The sequence below is a fragment of the Pan paniscus genome, chromosome 17, assembly GCF_029289425.2.
Source record: "Pan paniscus chromosome 17, NHGRI_mPanPan1-v2.0_pri, whole genome shotgun sequence".
Classification (NCBI taxonomy): Eukaryota; Metazoa; Chordata; class Mammalia; order Primates; family Hominidae; genus Pan; species Pan paniscus.
The window spans coordinates 52,242,500-52,264,394 of NC_073266.2; the positions used below are offsets into that span (position 1 = coordinate 52,242,500).

Below are 21,895 nucleotides of genomic sequence, written 5' to 3' on the forward strand. Positions count from 1 at the left end.
AGAACAAAGGTTAAAACACTATGTTTCATGTTTACTCTATTTGTAAATGTACATATAATAGTATGTTACTTTATATGGATCCAAGTGATTGCAATGAATAATTCTTACAACCTTAATGTTGGCATAAGAGGGTGTCTTTACAATATGTATTTATGAGTTAATTTCTTTAAGGAAGAGCTGTAAGTATAAGAACTGATGCAGAAGAGTATAAGTATGTTTATGAATGAGAGGAACTAGTTTCTGATCTTGATCTGAACTGATACATACCACAATAACCGATAAGCCAAACTACAACCAACTAGTTTGTTAACAAGATTAGTGCTATTGGTATGTTTCGTAGAATTATTTTTAATGGCACCCAAAACTTAGTCTTGAATGGAGCATTTCACAGAATGAAGTTTTCTGAAATATGGAAGAATGCTTCTATTTGCATTAGTTTTTAGGGACTCAGATCATCCTTATTCTAGTATGAACAGTTTCTGTAAATTTATAGGAGGCACTAAAAAATTCCATTAAGGTCATTGGGAGTCACTAATAAAATTCTGTTTCTCTGAAAGTAAATATAAAAGGCAGGTTATAAATAAGTAGTAATATTATAGATGAGACTTGTATTAGTTACCTTATGCTGCATAACAAATTATCCCAAAAGTTAGTAGCTTAAAATAACAAACATTTATCATCTCAGAATTTCTGTAGGTTGAGAATCCAGGTTTGGCTTAGCTAAGTCCCTCTGGTTCAAGGCTTCTGTGAGATTGCAATCAAGATGTCACTTAAGGCTGTGATCTCATCTGAAGGCTCTACCAGTGGGGATCCATTCACATGGTAATTGGCTTGCTTGGGTTTCTTATCACCTAGGTCTTTCCATAAAGGCTGCTTTATGACCTGACAGCTATTTTCCCACCAAACAGACCAAGAGAGCTAAAGAGAAAACAAGCAAGTCCAAGATGGAAGCCATGGTCTTTTTATAATCTCATCTTGGAAGTGACATTCCATTCCTTCGGCCATATGCTATTCATTAGAAACAGATTAGTAAGTCTAGCCCATCCTAAAGGGGAGGAAATTACATGAGAATGTAATACCAGCAGGTAGGGATCACTGGACATTGACCACAATGATATTTTTCTTTCTTCTTGCTTTCATATTTTCTAACATGTCAATTTTGGACATGTGTTACTTGTGTAAAAAGGAAAGAAAAAGTGGTAAAGGCAATAAAAGTAAGAGAAATTCTTCTGATCAGATGTATTGATCAGAATAGTCACCTCTCTGTGAGGCTTTCTTAGTAAGACAATTGAATTGACTGAAGACAGGATTTATTAGTGACCTTCCCAACTATATATTAGATCATGTTACAAATTCAAGTCTGAGATTGTTATTCTAACAGGGTTTTGTGTAGTTTGCAAATCTTTTGCACCAAAACATTGAAATAGTAAAAACTCCTTGTGGTAATATGACTGCAGCAATCTTTCTCAGTTGCCTAACGGTCTCCTTCTTGCTTTGTTCTTAATAGCATGCTTGAGAGTTCAAACCGGCTTGATGAAGAACACAGGCTAATTGCCAGGTATGCGGCAAGGCTGGCAGCAGAGTCCTCTTCGTCTGTAAGTAGTTGGAGTAAAAGGATTCATCTGTTGGCATCTGGGATCCTTGAATTTTATATGTCATGTTTATTGTTATTATAGCTGGTGCTGATTACCAGGACAATTTGTGCTAATTTATTGTGCATGTGTTTGTTGCTAAGTTTGTGGTGTCTTGGTGGTGAATTTACAGTTTAAAAATGGAAGACTTGAGGAACAAAACCATCCACAGTAGTGTGACCCTGGAGTCAAGCTGGAATCCTCGCATCCCCCTTCATTCAGTGTCAACCCCATATGAAGTCCCAAGGAAGGGGGCAAGGACTGGTTGTGATTCCTTTATTTAAAGCAGGTGTGGTTAGTGAAGGCACTAAGTTTAAGGCAGAGTAGTTGCAAGTGACACTTAAAATATACCAGTAGAAATAATAGAGCTATAGCTTTCTCCATTTGTGTCTGTCTCTAAGACAAAAGCAACTGTCAGCTCAACACATTGATTCAGAATTCATCTGTGCTGACTAAGGGTGAGTTGCTATTAGTGCGTCACAAAGGACAAAGAGTGGCAGGGGAACAAGTGAGGAAGCTATTGCCTGCACCTCTCACATCACATGTTGCAGTTATCAGAGCCCTTCATGCTGAGCATTTAACCTAATGATCCCAGATGGGAGCTGCATAATGACCGACTGCATTAGCCCTGGCACTTGCTCTCTGTGACATCCGTGACTGTAACACTGTTAGAAACTACCATGATCAAGATGGAGGGGATCCAGGACAGGCTAAAAGTGTACTGTGTGTCCCCAAAATCAGACATGATAAAACAGAGACGTAATTGGAGTATATGAAATTTTAAGGGCCATAAGTAAGGAGCAAACATGTTAAAGAAAATTAAAATATAAAATCAGCTGAGAATACAGGAGAATTAGATTTTAGGACAAGCAACCACTCCAGGAGTCACTTGAAAGTAAAGGCAAAACAAGGTTTTTGGAAAAACCTCTTTTCCAAGTTTTCTTGCCTTTATCCATGCATATACTTCTATAAACAGAGGCTATGGTATACCAAGATATGGGATTAGCAATGTGTGTCCCAGCTCTCCATGACCTCATGCAAAGCACTGCTTCTTTGAGTTCAGTCTCCTCATCTGTACACAGGTGTAAATATGCTTATCATATATGTCAGTGCTGCCTGTTATTAGCATCCACTGAGATAGTAAAATGTGTGAAAGTACTGCATAAACCAGCAATTACAAAATGGCAGCCTGCAGACCAAATTTGTCCCCCAGAAATGTTTTGTTGAGCCCCACAGTGTTTTCAATTCTTTATTAGATGTCAGTACTTACAAATCAGATGGTTTTCCTTGAAAGTCTGGATTTTCATCTTATCTTAAAAGACTGACCAGATCAGATGCATGTTCCTTCTGACAGCAGGCAGCTGGAGTGGAGGCATTCCTCTGCTGCTTCGGACAGGGCAAGTGTGTGGCACTTTGCCACAACCCCTACCCTGGCCCACCTCCCTCACTTGGGTTACTTCCCTGCCCCTTTCAGCATTTGCATTAGTGATTCCTGGCAGACTGCTAAATCTCCATGCACATGTTATTATTTATATGTGTACTAAATTCTCCAGTCTTGTTCCATTTCTTTCTGGAGAACATTAGTAACTTGTGTTCCTTGCCTACTTACACTATATATAACCTTTGTGGATCCGTCATAGGAAAGATACCGTCCACACATTAATTCTAGTTCCTTTGTAAATCTCTTCATAACCACGTATTAAGAATAGTATGATTAGCTGAGTAAATCATGATTAGTAAGATGACACTTCGTTAGAAAGGAGATAGAAAGGTCATTTAGTAAATGGGTCAATGTTTTTCTTTATAATTCCTGATCAATTAACATACATAGCAAAGCAATGACTGAAATTCACAACTGGCTCAGATAAGTTTCTACCATTTATCAATACATAAAGTATATGCCAGAAAAGGAAACTTATGTAATGAAATCAGAAGAAAATCTTGAATCACAAGTCAAAGTTGCCATATGCCAGAATTAGCTATCAAAAGTCATTTAGAATCTAAAATGTAGGACCTCAAAATTTCTTGTTAGCTATACAAGTCATTCTTTGCTGAAAAGAGGTGTGAATTAAAATGCATAGACAGCTTTATAAAAGCAAAACCTTTACAAAACTTAATCTTTCCTACAGTTAGGTTTATGGACATTAAAAAGCAGGACAAGATTCTCTGCATCTGGCTTAGGCAACAGTTGCCATTTTTAAAAGCTTTCCATTCTTCGGTAGAAAGATGAGTTGTGATTTTTAAAAATTTGTTTTTAAAACAATAAAAATTGGTGTGGAGGAATTTCTAAAATGTACTGTAAGGCAAAGCAAGACACACATAAGTGTACATAATATGACCCCATTTTTTTAAAACAACACCAAATAAATCCTTGACTAAATATACATAAACATACGCAAACAGATATATATATATGGTATATGATTAATGACATCTATGTTTATATGAGAATGGAGAAAGCTATGACTGCATGTATACCAGTCGTTAAAGCTGATTGCATTTCTGAAAATGATGAGCTGGAGTGGTGTGAAAGTAGAAGCAAATCAAAGAATATACATGAATATGTGAATTCATCAATCTTAAATTACATGTGTGAATAAAGAAAGACATAAAAGTTTGTTGATTAGAAGAATCAGAAAAGTAAGTCTTACCAACTATGACTTTAAAACTATATTTTTATTTATTTATTTATTTTTGTGAGATGGAATCTCGCTCTGTCACCCAGGCTGGAATGCAGTGGCATGACCTCAGCTCACTGCAACCTCCACCTCGGGCTCAAGCGATTCTCCTGCCTCAGCCCCCCTAGTAGCTGGGATTACAGGTGTGTGCCACCAGGCCCAACTAATTTTTGAATTTTTAGTAGAGATGGGATTTCCCCATGTTGGCCAGACTGGTCTCGAACTCCTGACCACAAGTGATCCGCCCGCCTCAGCCTCCCAAAGTGCTGGGATTACAGGCGTGAGCCACCATGCCTGGCCTAAAACTATATTTTTAATTGTACATTACAGTAATTGAACAGTAACTCTAGAGAAAGCACCCTCTCAACAGTGCAACATCTTTTAAAGCCACCTATAATGAAAGAATAGGTACAATGGGGACAGTGTGGCAAAAATAAAATCATTCCCAAAGATTTTTAGTCAGAAAGCTGAAAAATCATTTTTCCTACCTTTTGTGTATTTGCCTGCCAGAGAATTCTGTTCTGCCTTCCACCTCACAGATGTGCTCCAGATCCACAGAAAAGTTGGTCCATAGGAGAAAAATGGCAATTGAATTTTATGTATTTGCTTTCTTTGTTTTGATAGAAATAGTTCCCTCCTCCTTGTCTGCATATCTCATGACTCCTGCCTTCCCAAATACATAGGTTCACATTCTCAATATGAAATCTTATAAACTACATATTTTACAGCAGCCACCTCAGCAGAGAAGTGCTCCTGACATCTCTTTCACCATCGATGCGAATAAGCAGCAAAGGCAGCTGATTGCTGAGCTAGAAAACAAGAACAGGTGAGACTTTGTAGACGTGCTGGCTTGTTTGATCAATGTGCGCATTCCTTAATAAACTATGGTCGTGCTTTAAAGTTTCAGGGCTTTACACCCTGTATGCCTACTCAAGGGAAGACATCTACACTCAGTGATGCTCACTTCCAAAAAGCTGGTCTTTAGATCTTTAGAACTTCAGAAGCTCCATGAGAAAACGGCGTGTGCATGTATGTGTATAGTTCTGAGATGTCAATGCAATTAATGTTGCCCCTCTAGACGGTCTCACTTCCCTTTTTCTGAGATACTTAATTTTGTTCAAGAGCTTCTAGTACAGGAGGAACCTCCTGGGTACTAGGTAGAAGGTGTCTCTACCACCCAGAAACATGTAGGAGGCTCACCAGAGAGGCCCCCTGGAAGGACCCTGAGCTAAAGAGGCATCTGGAGAGACACCACCATCACCCAGTTACTCTCCAAACATCCAAAGATCTCCACCTGCAGCCCATCAGCAGGTTCTTCCTCTATTCAACACGGATTGACTCACAGTCTACCTCCACAGCATACACCCCAAAAATTGTCCAGCTCATCTCCACCACCACCCAGTTCAGCCCGTCCTTTTCAAAAACATCAATCTTATGTTATTCCAGCTTTAAACCCTCTAATGTGTTCCCATCACACTTCAGTTAAATCCTACTCCTCTTACCATCACCTGCAAGGTCTTACCTGACCTGATTCCCTCCTGCCATTCCAGCCTCAGCTCACCTTGCTCAGCACACTCCCACCTCCCATGTGTTCCTCCTGTCTACAGCCTTTGAACTAGTCATTCCCTCAGCCTAGAAAGCTCTTCCTCCGGGTCTCTGTGTGGATGGCTCCTTCTCATCACTGAGGTCTCAGCTCAAATATCATCTCCTAAAAGACCACCTGTCTGATCCTACCTAATCGCCCCTAGCCCAGAAACTAGTCTCAATTACATCCCCCTGTGTGTGTGTTGGGGGCAGGGGGTTGTCACTTATCACTATCTGAAATAACCATGTGTGTTTGTTTCTTCGTTTATTGTCTGTCTTCCCGGACTGAAACGGAAGTTCTTTGAGAACAGAGGCCATGGCTAAATGGTCCCTGGAGCCCAGAACCAGGCCTGGCAATTGTAGAAGCTCAGTAGATATACATTGAGTGAGAAAACGATGAATAGCTGAGTTAAATCTCAAACTTGGTGCTGAGGAAACCCAACATGGAACAACTTGTACTAGGTTGGTGCAAACGTAATTGTGGTTTTTGCCATTATTTTTAATTACTTTTAATGGCAAAAAACGCAATTACGTTTGCACCAACCTAACACATTCTAGTAATATATTTCTTGAAACAGCACCAAAACATTTCCATGCTTAACCCCATTCTTAAACACTGATGTAACATTTGAGGTCAAACTGGAAGAGTAAAGGAGGAGGTTGTGATAATTATTTCATGCCTGTAAAATTTGACCTGAGAATTTGGGGATAAATGATCATAGTATTCTTTAAAGTTCTCAAGAAAAAATAAAAAGGAGGGTGCAAACTCTGGTTGGCACTTTTTCATATTTTTTTCTAGTAAGGAAAGCTTTTGGCTGAGTTGTCTTGAGACCTGGCTGTCATCATTAGGAAACCACAAATTAGGATAGAAATAGCTTCATAAATGTGACACCATGACTCCATCGCCATTGAAACTACTGCTCTACTCTGACCCCCAGGGAGATGTGCTCACATCAGAGCTGGAATAAAAAAAATTTAAAAATAAAATTAAAAAAAAGTTTGTCACATGTGATCCCTCTCAATGTAGCAAATAATAGGAGGAAAGAATTAAGAAGGGAAAGAGCAGATGCATAGTGAAGAATTATAAAAAAAAATAGCCATACAAATTGGAATTTGTTCAGGATACTCACAAGTCTGTAAAATTACCTATTCTATTTTATGTATCATTTATTATATCTGCTACGTGCAAGTAATTGTGCCAAGTCAGAAAAAAGCACTGAGAGTGGGAGCCAAGTCTTCAAATGAGCAAAGGCACTTTAAAAAGGTAGGAGAAACAACCCAAAAAAAGGAAAAGGGTAGTTGGGGGATGCAAGTAAAAGTGGGGACAGGCAGGCATTGGAGAAAGTGTATGAGCTGAGCTAGCAGGCAGAGGGCTCGAAGCAAACAATGTAAAAGAACCATTGGACTTTGTGGTTCGTGGAATGCTTGTGTGAGTATTGATGACACTGATGACAATGGGGAGTAGGAGAATGGAGGGGCCGTCCTCAAATGTACTGATACTTTACATCAATTCGGGCACTGGAAAGATCATGGCAAGAAAAAGAAGCAAAATAAGCCAGTTTTAAATTATTGACAATTAGACTTAATCCAAAGTTTCAGCTTTTTTGGAACAAAATATTACGGTTGATAACCTCAGCAAATGTCAGAATTGGAATGTAAAGCAGTTTTGTTTTATTTTGGGTTTTATTTTTTTCAGTCCACAAAGTCAACCAATAATATATGGTGGAAAGGTTTATTTAAAATGACTCAGAATTAACAGATGTCAGTAAGTCAGTGAGTGTCCCATAATAAAGGCAACAGAAAGAGCTAAAGAAGAAAGGAGGAAAGGACTGATAAAAACAATCATTTTATCTGCTGTTGGAAGGCTGTGCCAGCTTGAGGCCTTAATGAACTACGCCAGAGTTGAGGCCATTTTCTGAAGAAGGACCTAACTTTCTCTGTAGTCCATTCATTCGAACTTTCTACCAGACATCATTCCATAATCCCTTCTCCATCCCTTAGTCCCTTTTCTCTAAGACATATTATGATCGCTAACAAGCATGGAGCCATCCATTGGGGAAGGGACCACAGCTGGGATTAATAACATATGCTCACAGGTTCCAGGTGGCAGCAGTAAGAAACCCGGGTTTTTGTTTTGAGGGGTTGAAGCGAGAATAAGGACAACTTTAAAATACATTTAAAGTACATGTGTACAAATATAGTTTCATTTCATCCTCAGAACAACTATTTAAGGTAGGCAGGGTGACTATTATCATCCCCATTCTACAGATGAAAATTTAAATGTGAGGTGTTATTTCTACTCTTTTTCCCCAACATGACCCACTTCACCATCATTGTGGTCTAGGTTGTGTAGGGCAAACTTCATGGGGAAGGTGAGTTTTTAGGACATTTCAGGACAGTGAAATTTTGCAGTGAAAGTTGGGAGATAGAATTAAAGGTAAAAATACACATAGACTTTGAGAAAAGCAACAAGACACTTGCCAGGCTAGCACTGAGGAATCAAAGAATAAAATGAAAACATCAGTATATGAGGCTTGTATACCAGACCAAAGAATTTTAATTCTATCCTGTTATGATGGACAGCAGTGGTCAGGCAAGTGACAGAATGTCCGCATGTTTATGGCAAAATAATCAGCTCACTAAATATGCAGGTTGCATTTACAAGGGATTGACTAGAAGCTGGTGGGAAGTGATGAGGAACTATGTTAGATAGATGGTTTCAGAAATAAAAATAAAGGAACCCAAAAAGGAGATGATTAGACAAAAGGCAAAATAGTGCTGAAATGTTAATTTACAAGATTCTATTACTCATTTCTGAACTTTCCATTAGGGATTCCAGATTTTCCAACAACAACCTTCACACAACTCAGATTTTACTAGCAATCCTCTTTTCTTTCACTCTCTTGTTCTTTCCTTCCTCCTATCCATCTGTCCCGATATAAAGAGAAGGGATAAAACATCAAGGTCAAAGGGGGCTTTGTGGAATATCAAAAGGAGGTCAACCCTGACCAGAGTTTCCACAAGCTGCAGCATCACACCTCCATCCCTTCTTAGAAAGAAAAGACTAACAGAAATTCACAAGCCCACGAATATTTTATCTTGGTTGCACTGTTAATTAACCTACTCTTCCACTTCTTCAGAGCACTTTGTTTTCCCTTCCAATACTCTGCTTCCACTCGGGCATGGGGGTAACACATTTGAGGGGAAAGCAGGACTTCTTTTGAGGAAATACCCCAGAGATATCTGCCTCCATGTGGTTCTATCTATTTCTGATTCCAGAATCAGCATGAAGCACCATGAAGGCCCCAACAACCCTGGCCATGCCTTAATATCACTCTTGCTGCTTGTTTCCTGGACGTTTTTGGATCGCACTCTCTAAATGCATGTCTTTAAGGACTAGAGAGGAAAAAAGAAATAGGAGTGAGAAGAGATGGCAGAAAGAGAGATTCATTCTGTCCCTGAGTTCTTTTGTGGGTTCCAGAGCTCCCCAACCCATCTCTGATAAGCAGCAAGTACATCCTGAGCTCATCTCTCTGAGCCAGCAGCCTGGCTCTCTAGACATCCCAGGGCCAAAAGCTCCTTTAGGTAATACTACTGCACCATGGAAACCCACCCAGGGAACTCATGTCTCTAAGGTGACAACTCAATAATCAGATCTGTGAGTTTAAGGGGAAGATAGAGTTCCTCATTTCATTTAATGACTCTGTCTACCCCAGGTAACACACAGACATTTCAGCAATGATCTTTAGAAGGTAATGGTTCCTTATAGCACCTTTGGTGGAGCCAGTCAGGGTTAGTATTAGGAGTACCAGGAATCTTCAAATTATATTGTATAGGTCACAGCCTGTCTTGGCTAGACCTAGCAAAGCAAGTACCAGAAGACTGAGGCAGGCTGATATATGTGGGGTTTGGGGCTAGCCAGCCTGGATTCACATCACCTCTACCACCTACTTGTTATCGAACTTGGGGAAATCTTTTAACTGGTCTGTGCCTGGATTCTCTCATTTATTAAACAGAGATAATAATGGTACCTATATATAATAGAACTGTTATAGAATGAAATAAAATAACATTAAAGAAGTCAGCAGAGTTCCCAGGTACAGACTAACTACTCGATGCACGTTACATATCTCTTCTTTATTTTTTCTTACCAGAGCTGTTGCTCTCTTTTCCTTCCTTGGACCAAATGGCTCTGTTGTGTTTCTGTCTTTAGAATGAACAAGGAGAATAGCAGGAGTCATAGAATATCAGGGTGTTAGCCCTGGAGGAAATCTTGGAAATCCCACTGCACTGATTTTCAGGCTGAGCTTTATGGCATCCTGAGGGCTCTGCAGGGGCACCTGGGAGGGCACAGCAGGGCCCAGCAACACAGGGACTTGTCCTCATTTCTTTAACCCCAGCAGCACCCGACCCCTTAAACTATCTGACATGTTGAGTATCCATGGCATATTTCTTTTAAAGAAAGGATTCCCCGATGGAATCACAAAGAGGAGAAAAAAAAAAGACTGAAAACCACTGAATTACAGTTCCATCTTCTCACCACACCCACGAAATGTATAATGGCTCACTAATCATTAGCCTCCTGATTCTGGGGGCTTTGCGAAGCAGGCAGTTTTAAATCAGCCCTCCAAAATGGAAAGCCACTTCCTTGTACACCAAGTTCACCTTCCATTTGCAGTGCTTTGCTCCGTCTTACTGGCTTCTATGCATTTTGTTGAGTAGGAAACTGACACCCCCAGCTCCCAAGAATACATGACTTATAACCCGGCTTAATGGCTTCTGACTCACTTAGGGATAATTTGCCTTGCCAGGTCACATATCCTTTATGGCTAGCCTAATGCTCACCAAATGCAGGGAAGCCCGGGCTCTGACATCAATAGTTGACTGACACATCTCACCCCCGACAGAGGTCACACCAATAGCACTCTATGTCACAGACTCAATTACTGTGAATCTTTTTAAAAGCACTTTCCTTCTAAGGTGGACTTCCCTGAGATCCATTGTTAAGGCTGAGAGATTTAAGAAAAAAAAAAGAGAAAGAATTTTGTCTAACTGGGGTTTTCTCAGATAAATTCAATGAGAAGTCCCTTCTTGGTGAGAGAATGAGGTTACTTAGTTTTGTGAAATGAGCCCCATTTATCCTTATTTTCCCTTCAGGCTCCTCTTACTTGGTAGCTGCAGGTACTTTATGGTGTCAGAGTGTGATCGTAAATAACAGGAAGATGCATTTTTGTCTCTTAAGCAGCATGCTCTTCAAAGTTGGACACATTACCTTACTTGCTAGTAGTAATGCATTACATTACTTGCTAGAGAGATGACTGGACCCTGGTGATTTAACTCAACGACATGCTGCAGAAGCTTCTAGGTTTGGATGTACTGGAAATGAAGTCAATCTTCCCATCACCCACAGCACCCATCTAGCTATAGTCAAAGCCTCTTAAATACACTGGAATCTGTTGCTTAGGGAAGGTCGGTTCTGCTCCTAAACATGGGATGATCCCTTCTCTCTTTGTTCTGGTGGCCTTGATCTGCTTTGATGTTAGTTTCCTGAAAGCTAACTAACCTTGGTTTCTCACCTTCCTCCTCTCTCCCAAGAGAAATCTTACAGGAGATCCAGAGACTTCGGCTAGAGCATGAACAAGCTTCTCAGCCCACGCCAGAGAAGGCACAGCAAAACCCCACCCTGCTGGCAGAACTCCGGCTCCTCAGGTAGGAGAGAGCACCCATGTCATCTCAGGGAATATATATGCGTGAGATCTTTGAGAAAGTCTAGCAGTGTCTAGCCAGAAAACAGTCCTCAGCTACCTTAGCTGCTGACATTTGTTTTTTTCGTAGCACACACGTAATTGCTGATATTTGGGGGATTTAGAGAGAAGCTGTTTATATTTTGTTCTTTCATTTGGTACAGGGAAAAGCAGTGTGTTTCTGTTTTTGTTTTTGAGACAGAGTTTCGCTCTTGTTGCCCAGGCTGGAGTGCAATGGCACGATCTCGGCTCACTGCAACCTCTGCCTTCCAGGTACAAGCAATTCTCCTGTCTCAGCCTCCCAAGAGCTAAGATTACAGGCATGCGCCACCACACCTGGCTAATTTTTTTGTATTTAGTAGAGACAGTGTTTCACCATATTAGTCAGACTAGTCGCAAACTCCTGACCTCAGGTAATCCACCCGCCTTGGCCTCCCAAAGTGCTGAGATTACAGGCGTGCACCACCACACCCGGCCAGCAGTGTTCTTTACATCAAAAACAACATATCTCACTAGGAACAATTTAAACATAGCTCTTTTTAGAAATAATCAGTTAAATAAACATCACAGGTTTTTAAATTTAAAAATTTACCCCTAACTCATAAAAGGAGTCTGATTTTCTCTAAGTCTTGGTCTCTAATATCTTTCTTTATATTCAGATCTTTAAAAATAGGCATCACACCTTCTTGTACTATAAAGGAACATAAAAGCTTAGTCTTGTTTAGTCTGTCATCATAAAATACTTGAGTTAGAAGGGACTGTAGAAGTCATCTTGTTACCAGTGAAGGGTCTTGACCACGAAGTTGTCCAGGGTCTTGGCATTTTGAATAAAGAATTGGACAAAACGCACAAACAAAGCAACAAAAGAATGAAGCAACGAAAGCACAGATTTATTGAAACGAAAGTACACTCTACAGAGTAGGAGCCAGCTCTCCTAAGCGGTTCAGGAGCCCTAGTTACAGAGTTTTCTGGGGTTTAAATACCCTATGGAGGTTTCCCATTTGTTATTTGGGTACACCCTGTGTAAATGAGGACTTGGCCCAGGACCACTCTGATTGCTTGCAGGAGGCGACCAATCAGAGGCTGAAGTGAAGTTACAAAGTGACATCCTATGCAAACATTTGATTGGTTGCAGGAGGGGACCAATCAGAAGTACTTTCCATTATTCATCTGCCTCACCATACAAAGGGAGTAGCCTCGGATCCTTTTGTTACTTGGGTGTGGAAAGGCGAGGTTTTCCTTTCCATTCAGTTCTAGGAAGTCAGTACAAATCGGCCTTAGTTTCGCTGCCTCCAGTCCCTATTCTCCCGCCTCAATCAGATTCTGCCGCTACATTTCAGTGCACTTCTCAGAGTCAGAAGCTAGGGAGTAGCAGGCCTTGGAAAAGAAATGTGGTTTCTCCTACTACTCCCACGCTGCAAAATGAAAGTCTTGCTGTGGGCTCCATTTCAGACTAGCTTCTTACCATGCCTTGAATAAGGCTGGTATTCCAGTGTATTTATGTGGCAAACAACACAAAAATAAGTTCAAAGACATTCCCTCGTATAAATATCATACTGATCTTTCACAAGGCACCTGTAGTTGGGAAGTATTACATTCTTTTCTTTTTTTGTTTGTTTGTTTGTTTGAGATGGAGTCTCACTCTGTCGCCCAGGCTGGAGTGCAGTGGCACGATCTCGGCTCACTGCAACCTCCGCCCCTCCAGGTTAAAGCAATTCTCTGCCTCAGCCTCCGGAGTAGCTGGAATTACAGGCGCGTGCCACCACGCCCGGCTAATTTTTTGTTTTTTTGTTTTTTTTTTTTTAGTAGAGACGGGGTTTCACCATCTTGGCCAGGCTAGTCTTGAACTCCTGACCTCGTGATCCACCTGCCTCGGCCTCCCAAAGTGCTGGAATTACAGGCGTGAGCCACCGCGCCCAGCCCATTCTTTTCATCTTTCAGTTTGGGTGCCAACTATGTTCCAGGTATATCTATAACTCTGAGTCATACTTTTTATAGTAAGTACAGATGCCTCTTTGCAGAAACCCTTGTCAGAATTAGTCCTGTTTTCTTCCTCCATACAAAAAGACGAAATGAAGCAAGTTCTTTATGACTATGTTTGGATTTTACCAAGTTCCTGTTGATTGCACGGATGTTTCCGGAGGCTCTATCTTTGCTCTGTTCTTCAGACACTTTAACACCTGAGCACGGCAGAGCTTTGTTTTTCGTTAATGCATACTTTCATTTTTGTCTTAAAACCACAATGAACTTTCTCAACGATCATGTTTCCCTTTCCCTTTTCACTTTCGCCACAAGAAAACTGAAAGCTGAGTCACAGCCAGAAGTGACAATGAATATGAATGATAGGCATTTCTATGTGCTAATCTGACACTTTGCTGCATCCTAACTCTACATACACTGTCCCGTATAATTGCTGTAACAAACCTAGGAGATAGGCAGTATTATTCTACTCCTTTAATGGATAAGGAAACTGAGATTCACAGAAGTCACACAGAAGTTGCAGATATCCTACCTTTCACTTAATGTATATATTTATGTATTTATATATGATTTATAACGAGAAATTTTTTCTTAGAAAAAAATTTGTATAATTGTGTGTAATTTATGTATATATTTCCTAAGAAAAAAATTATCTTGTATAACCATGATACCATCTTCAATTCGGGAAAGTTAATGTTGATCTATGGCATTTAATATAAACCCATATTAAAATTTTGACAATTGTTCTAACACTGTTCTAAAAGAAAGTAGCTTTTAACGGCCGGGCGCGGTGGCTCACACCTGTAATCTCAGCACTTTGGGTGTGCGAGGCGGGCGGATCACGAGGTCAGGAGATCGAGACCATCCTGGCTAACACAGTGAAACCCTGTCTCTACTAAAAATACAAAAATATTAGCCGAGCGTGGTGGCGGGCACCTGTAGTCCCAGCTGCTCCAGAGGCTGAGACAGGAGAATGGCGTGAACCCGGGAGGCGGAGCTTGCAGTGAGCCGAGATTGCGCCACTGCACTCCAGCCTGGGCGACTGAGCGAGACTCCGTCTCAAAAAAAAAAAAAAAAAAGAAAGTAGGTTTTAACACACATATACATTAGAAGTAATCTGACAGAATATCAGAATAAAGGCACTTCTTTAGAGATGAATACATGTAGTGCTAGGAAAGGAAAATCACTATTTAGTCTTGTTTTCTCATTCTCCTTGGAAGGTGGAGGTTACACCACAGATTTGTTATTATACCTACATTTGGAAAACGCTGGTGGAAACTTAGAGAATATTGAATGAAGACACTCTTAAATTAATTTTTAATTGAATTCGATGTCATATTTTTAAGAGATTACTACTGTAAGATAAATGTACAATTAGATTTTTTTAGTGTTGACTAATTCTAAATTAATTTGCCATTACTCTTAATGGCAAAAACCGCAGTTACTTTTGCACCAACCTAATAATACCAGTTAACGTTCTCTGATAGTTTTTAAATGCTTCTCTTAGTGTTTCTCACCTACAGTTTTAGAAGGTTGCTTCAACCCTCTTCCCAAAGTGCTTCTGTGGCCAAAGGGCCAAAATTATAGAACAGTATCAAGAAGAGAACTGGAAAGAAATCAGAAACATTATCTACTCTTGTACCAAAGACTACTGTGGATGTACCTGGAACACCATACACAGACAAGGTCAAAAAAAAAAAAAAAGAAAGAAAGAGAAAGAACACCTCCTGAATTTGTCACTGAGGAATATTCTTGAATGGGGCAAGACTTTTGAAATTAGAATGCTTCAACCCAGGAAGACAAAGACTAAAATAAGATACCATTAAAGCATATAAAATTATGATGTTTCTCATCCTCTGGATTCAGAAAAGAAGCAATTTTAAAGGAAATTGAAAGAAAGATTGCTTCAAGAGTAAGCAGTCCTTACTCTTGTAAGGATTGCTTGTAAGTGGCAATAATAGTTAAAAATATAAATTTAAAAATTTATATTTTATAGTTAAAAAGTTAAAAATATAAATTTATTCAAAAAGAATTGTGAAATATTTATAAATTTTAAATTCATAATTCATTATAGAAGAAGCCTATAAGAAAGTGAATTAGAAATGTCCTCCACTGCTTTGGGAGGCTGAGGCAGGAGGAGCTCTTGTAGCCAGGAGTTCAAGACAAGCCTGGGCAACATAGTGAGAAACCATCTCTTAAAAAAAAAAAAAAGATTAGTCAGGCATGGTGGCACATGCCTGTAGTATCAGCTACTCATGAGGCTGATGGCGGAGGACTGCTTGAACCCAGGAGACTGAGGTTACAATCAGCTATGATTATGCCACTGCACTCCAGCGTAGGCAACAGAGTGAGACCTTGTCTCTAAAAAAAAATAGAAAAAAATAGAAATGTATCATTTATATCACTAACCTGTCCTCCCACAAAATATCTTTCAATTGAGTGAGTCATTGACCTAGCTCACTGTGACATTTTTATATCATCAGTTTTTCGTTGCAGAGTTCTTGTCATAGTTTCATTTAATATGCTATCATTGAGACTAGCCATATCCATTTATACATTAATACATACATGTTTAAAGTTTCCATGCAGTTTTAGTATGTAAGTATGAATATTTCAAACTCAAACAAATCTTTGGGGCAATGGGAAAATTATATGTATTACTTATTCAGTAATAATCATTCAGTAATGGATTTGGAATTTATTTGGAAAGTATACATATACTTCAGAATTGTGAACCATTAACATTCCTCATCATACTGTTTCATTTCTTTCCCCCTTTAAAGATCTTTTTGGTACCTCTTAGTGTCAACATAAATGATCGAGTATAGATTGTCCTTAGTTGTTTTCATTCTTGCTGACAGTTTAATAAAAGATCTGTAAAACAAAACAAAATTAAGCATGAACCTTATATATCATCTTCACTTGTTGAACAAGTATGTAGAAATGCCTTTATTTTGACTTCACTTTATGAAACCAAATTCAAACCCAAAAATTTAAATGGATTGTATCTATGTGCTGTTAATATCTCACCTCTGAGAGACACCTCAATGGGTGCTGAAGATTTCAAATGTACTTTTCTAAATCATATTTCCAAATACTAAGGTAATCAATATTTTCTGTGAATTTGCAAAAGGGTTCTTAGATTTGGAGAATCTGGAAGATTTGCCTTTTTCAGTGACAATTTGGTTTTTGTTTGTTTCAAGGGACCCCATAGCACATCACAGGGCCTACTACATAGTAAGCATTCAGAAAATATTTCATTCAATGGTTGATTAATTCAGGGTAGAAAGGTCTGAAGGAAACAGAAGGTCTAAAAGGACTTTAATTCTGATGTAGTATGACTGCTAACAAAAGAAACACTTCCAGCTGTAATTATTCATTCATTTGACAACAGTTCCCTGCCTGGTAACCGTGTCAGAGACCCAGAGATGCCCTTTTTCTGACAGTCCACAAGTCCCTCAAGAATGGAAATGTGATTAGCTCAGAGAGTTGCATGCCGCTTCTGATGTCAGCTGCTTCTTTCTTAGACAGCGCAAAGATGAGCTGGAACAGAGAATGTCTGCTCTCCAGGAGAGCCGGAGAGAGCTAATGGTCCAGTTGGAGGGTCTCATGAAGCTACTAAAGGTAAGACCTGCCAAATAAATTTTTCCTAAGCTTATTTTCCATGTCATCTGTGAAAATTTTTGCACATAATGTGCAGTGGTTTTTCCAATTGCTGTATGTGATTTCCCTCAACATGTTGTTTCAAGCTCAGATGTAAAACAATTTCTTAGACCAGTGTAGTAGTAGCTGTCAGTAATAGAACACATTCTTATCCATTTCCTGAAACCAGACTGCTGAGGGCCTTCATGGGGCAACTTCTTTTTGGCTTATTTCCAGTTTCTTTATGTCTGCAAGTAATAAAACTGGATTTATTTAGAAATATTTTATATTTAGTAGCTTTCAGCAATTCTGATTAAATTAAGAGGAGTGACTGTTAATATCAGTAAAATATTTTATTCCATTAGTATGCTTTATCAGTAGGTCACATGATTTCTAGTGAACTCAGACACAAACTCTAACAGAGAATATCTCATTACTTTTCTGTAAGTAAAATGTTTAATAAGATGATTTATGGAAGTCTTCTGTAGAGTGCTGTAATCTATTTTTCTCATTGGGAAGTGGCATTCTTCTTTTAGTAAAGCCTTATTCCCTTCTTTAGTATACATTAAATTGCATTTCAAGTCAAAAGCAGGCAAATTATGGCCACATGTCTACAGTCAGCCCATGTGATCAGTGCCACATGATCATCCTGCCTGATATAAACAAGCAAGAAGCAGTATGGATTGGAACTGTGACATGCCAAAGGCAGGAAGTGAAACTTCTGATAGGAGAATGGTAAAGGGAAGACCCTGGGGCAGCTCATTTGCGAGAGAGGGTCTCCCAACTTTCAGTCCGTGGATGTCCCACGGCCCCAACACAACATTTGTTGTTTTTATTTTGTCTGTCCTTTCTTTCTCTCTTTTTTTTTGTCTGTCCTTTCTTTCTCTCTTTTTTTTGTCTACCTTTCTCTTTTTTCTTCCCTTTTTCTTCATTTTTTTTGTTTCTTTCTTGATTGCCCCCTCTTTGCTTCTTTGTTTTATTTTTTGAAAGCTACTTTGTCCCAGCCACTGTTCTTGTAAACTTTCTTTTGTTTTCCTTACTCTATTTTATTCCTTTTCCCTCCATCAGTGTCCTCTTTAACAATTGGTATTGGGAATACTTTATCTTTACTCAACAAAATTGACTTTTCAGTAATTAGATATGTACAGTGTAGAATTCAATTCTTGTTGATCTATCTTGGGCAAGACAAGACTAGATAGTTCATAACCTGCTGCTGTTTCTGGCCTGTTAATCTCATTTGATAACCCAAAAATAAACTCTTTCTGCTTCCCTTTCCAAATATACCAAATGAAAAGGACTGAACTTATCTTTCCCCTCAGTGAATGGCAAGAAGTTTTGAAAACTGCCCCCTATGTTTCTATTGCTTCTGTCACCATTAGCTATGACTCTTTCCCTATGGGATAGAAGTCTATTCACCACCAGCCATGTTGGTATCAACCTAGCCTAACAGAGTACCGCCTTTTATTGAGATGTACACATACCAGGACAGAGAGGTGGATTGTGTTGAAAAATGGTTGTACATGCAGAGAAAAGAGATGGGCCTGTAGTCTCAAATAACCAAGTAGACTTGGAGTGATAGTCACTGAGGTGGCAGAGGCCTGGACCTGCCGTCAAAGGTGTGTTGATGTTTCCCCATCTTGCGTTCCTTCACACTGTGTACATGCTCTTATTGGAACCCTGGGTAATCTAACTGTTATTGATTCAATCTTTCTGTAGGAAGAAGAACTGAAGCAGGGAGTAAGTTATGTCCCCTACTGCAGGTCTTAACTAACAGTGGAGGGGCCTGCCGACCTGCGGTTTTCTCATTGCTTTTGCTCTAATGTATGTTCATGCTTCAGTTTGGAAAGAGAAAAAAGTCATACTAATTTGCTTCTTTTTCAATGTAGTGCTTGAATTGAGATATATAAATTTAGCATTTTTTATAACTATCACTACTATCCGCATCAAAAGAAGAACTATGACATCTTTTAGAAAAGGGAACGAATTGTCATTTATTGGAAACATTTTAGATCCCCAGAGGTATAAGTTTCAAACCAGTCTTAGCTTTTCAAGTTGTTGATCAGACCCTTCTCTTAATAGAGAGACACCACAGTCACTAGAGATACCCTGAGGTTCATGTCATCCCAAAACCCACAGCACTCAGAAGCTAACCTCTACACCCCCTCACGCTGTGAGTATTCAGTTCGGTTTCATTTTACTGAAAACCTGTGAAACCTCTTTTTATAAAAATCAGGCAATTAAATCCCTTTTCATCACACAATTATTGAGCCTTGTTCCGCATGGCTCACCAAAATGTGCTCAATTTTGTGAGAGAAAGACTGTACTCCATAACTGACTATTCACTTCCCATCTTTTTGGCTCTTCCGCAAAGCAGAATCCTTACTGTTGGTTGACAATAATCTCTTTTTAAAAAGTAACTCTCAGCTTTTTCCTTAGCACCAGAGCCTTTCAGCTCTGGGAGACGAGAGGGTCATTACATACTTTTTTTTTTTTCTGGAAATAGGGGCATTGTGACTTTATAGCCTAAACTAGAGCTGTCTGAACCTGTGGTCAGGCTCAAGAGCCAGCAGGGGGAGCAGCATACTCAAAAAAAAAAAAAAACCAAATTAAATTAAATTAAATTAAATAGAAGCAAAATAAAAGCAGCTTTAATTTCAAGTGCATGTACCACGCTATGTATGACAATATATCCCACTCACTAGCATTATTTAAAAGTTTCACATTATTTCCATGGATCAATTAGAACCACAACCTGTCCAATTTCAACGTATCTTTTATTTCTTCTGTATGCTCTTTTCTATTATTCATTATGTGTGTTTGTGTGTAACAAAGAATGTTTGGAAAATGCTGGACACATTTTTACCCTTCATTCCCATGGTCTGTAAAAAAGGAAAGTGTAAAATCAATCTGTAATGTCAGACAATAAAGATAATGTATTACATTATTTTGTATTTTGTGAAAAAAATTACTTTACTAAATTAAAGTCAAATTTTAACAGAAGACAGTCCCCCTGGGTGAAGGACACATAACACATACAGCCTGTATAATTGCCCATGAATGCATACATGGGGTATTGCTATTGTATTTCCAATACACTTAGATCATGGTAAAGAAAAATGCCTTCTTCACGATACTTCTCTGCAAATGGCTTCTTTCCTTTCCTGTCTCTTATTTAGCATGTGCATAGAAAAAGGAAATAAGGTTCAATTATAACCTCCCTCCTCCTAGCAGAGAGAGAGGGCAATCATCCTGTCGTCATCAGCCTTGCTTTAGCCATTTCCCTTGGGGATACTTTCCAAGCCATTTCCCAGGCAGCAGGATCTTGAAAGGCTCCTATGGACCAGGAAGTTCGTAAACGGATGCACAGAGCCAAACTGTGGCAGTGCCCCCAAGGTGGCACCACTGCCCCCTCACCTTCCAGCTCCTCTCCACCAAGCCCCTCAGCAGCTTCTGCATCTCAGGGGGCCAACAGCGGGTACTGCGGTGTCGGTACCCAAGGACCAGGGCCCACATCACCCAGGTGTCAGCAATACATTGTCTGGGTAGTGGCAGAGTTTGCCTATTTCACTTATTTATCTTTTTGCTTTTATACACAAGCCTCTTTTCAAAAAGGACCTGAGGCAGCTTACAACAAAAGATATAAACAGTGACTTCATAAAATTGAAATAGAAAAATCAAAAACTAAAGAAAAGAAAATGTGAATATGCTAATCTTAAGGGACAAGGATGTTACTCTGCATGTTTTGGCAATGAAGCAAAAAAAAAAAAAAAAAGAAAATATCGGTGGTTTTATCAGTACAGAAATACCACTTCTCAGGGGAACAAAATTTCTGTTGGCATAAAATATGAAAGAAAGTCTTCACTGGGAGCTTTATAGGAGTACTGGACGATAAAAAAGGAAAAAAAGCAGTCATAGATTTCATGTGGCTGTTTCTTATACTGACCTCAGTCAAAATTAAAAGCAGAACCTTATCAATCCCAGCCCTATAGAGGCGGTTCTGCAAGGAAATAAACAAATGCTGTCCAAATATAGACTTCTTATGGTAAAACATGATCTAAGGAGAGAATTTAGAGGTTTTAGACTGGCATCTGCTTCTAAATTCTGTTTTTATTTATGAGTGTTTCTCCCCTTTGGGGACATTGTCTTTGTAAAACCAAACTTAGAACACCCTCACACAACAAATTGTGCTGGATTTAATAACCTCTACTTGCTTTATCATAAGTCTGTGTGGTTCAATGTAGTGTTTTATTATACTGGCATATATAATTTCTACTTAACATTGTTTCATGTTAGAGGTAATGCATGAATTTATCCCTCTCGAGGAGAGAACATGAATTAAAAAGAATAGTGCCTGTAATATAATGTGATGATTATGATATCACAAGCAATAAATTTTTTTTTACAAAACTTGAATTGAAGTTATCCTACCCTCTTTCTTCTTTGTGTATCTTTAAGATTTATTGAAGGAACCATAAAAAGAACACTCATAAAACGTTTAATAATGAAGGCAGCTGGGGTATAATTGCAGTACCAATATGTTCCAGAGTTTCTGGTACACTTCCAGTTCCAAATATTATGTACCAGTCTAAAACTGAGTAGACTGACTTTGACTCCAGAAAGTAAGGTCTCAATATTA

At 39.2% G+C, this 21,895-nt stretch overlaps 1 protein-coding gene across 25 annotated transcripts in view; it reads left to right on the top strand.

Annotated features, from left to right (window-relative positions):
• The window catches only part of DTNA (dystrobrevin alpha), a 410,756-nt gene that overhangs the window by 366,475 nt on the left and 22,386 nt on the right, over nucleotides 1–21,895 (top strand). For 13 of the 25 annotated variants that reach the window (XM_057300431.2, XM_055102473.2, XM_063597320.1 and 10 more), the window contains 4 exons: nucleotides 1,508–1,595; nucleotides 5,038–5,135; nucleotides 11,489–11,602; nucleotides 17,145–17,241. In XM_057300431.2, coding sequence (XP_057156414.1) covers nucleotides 1,508–1,595; nucleotides 5,038–5,135; nucleotides 11,489–11,602; nucleotides 17,145–17,241 — 397 coding nt within the window. Of the gene's footprint in view, nucleotides 1–1,507; nucleotides 1,596–5,037; nucleotides 5,136–11,488; nucleotides 11,603–17,144; nucleotides 17,242–18,975; nucleotides 21,673–21,895 lie in introns of those variants that run through there. The other 12 variants (XM_055102478.1, XM_055102479.2, XM_057300434.1 and 9 more) reach the window with 3 other exon arrangements.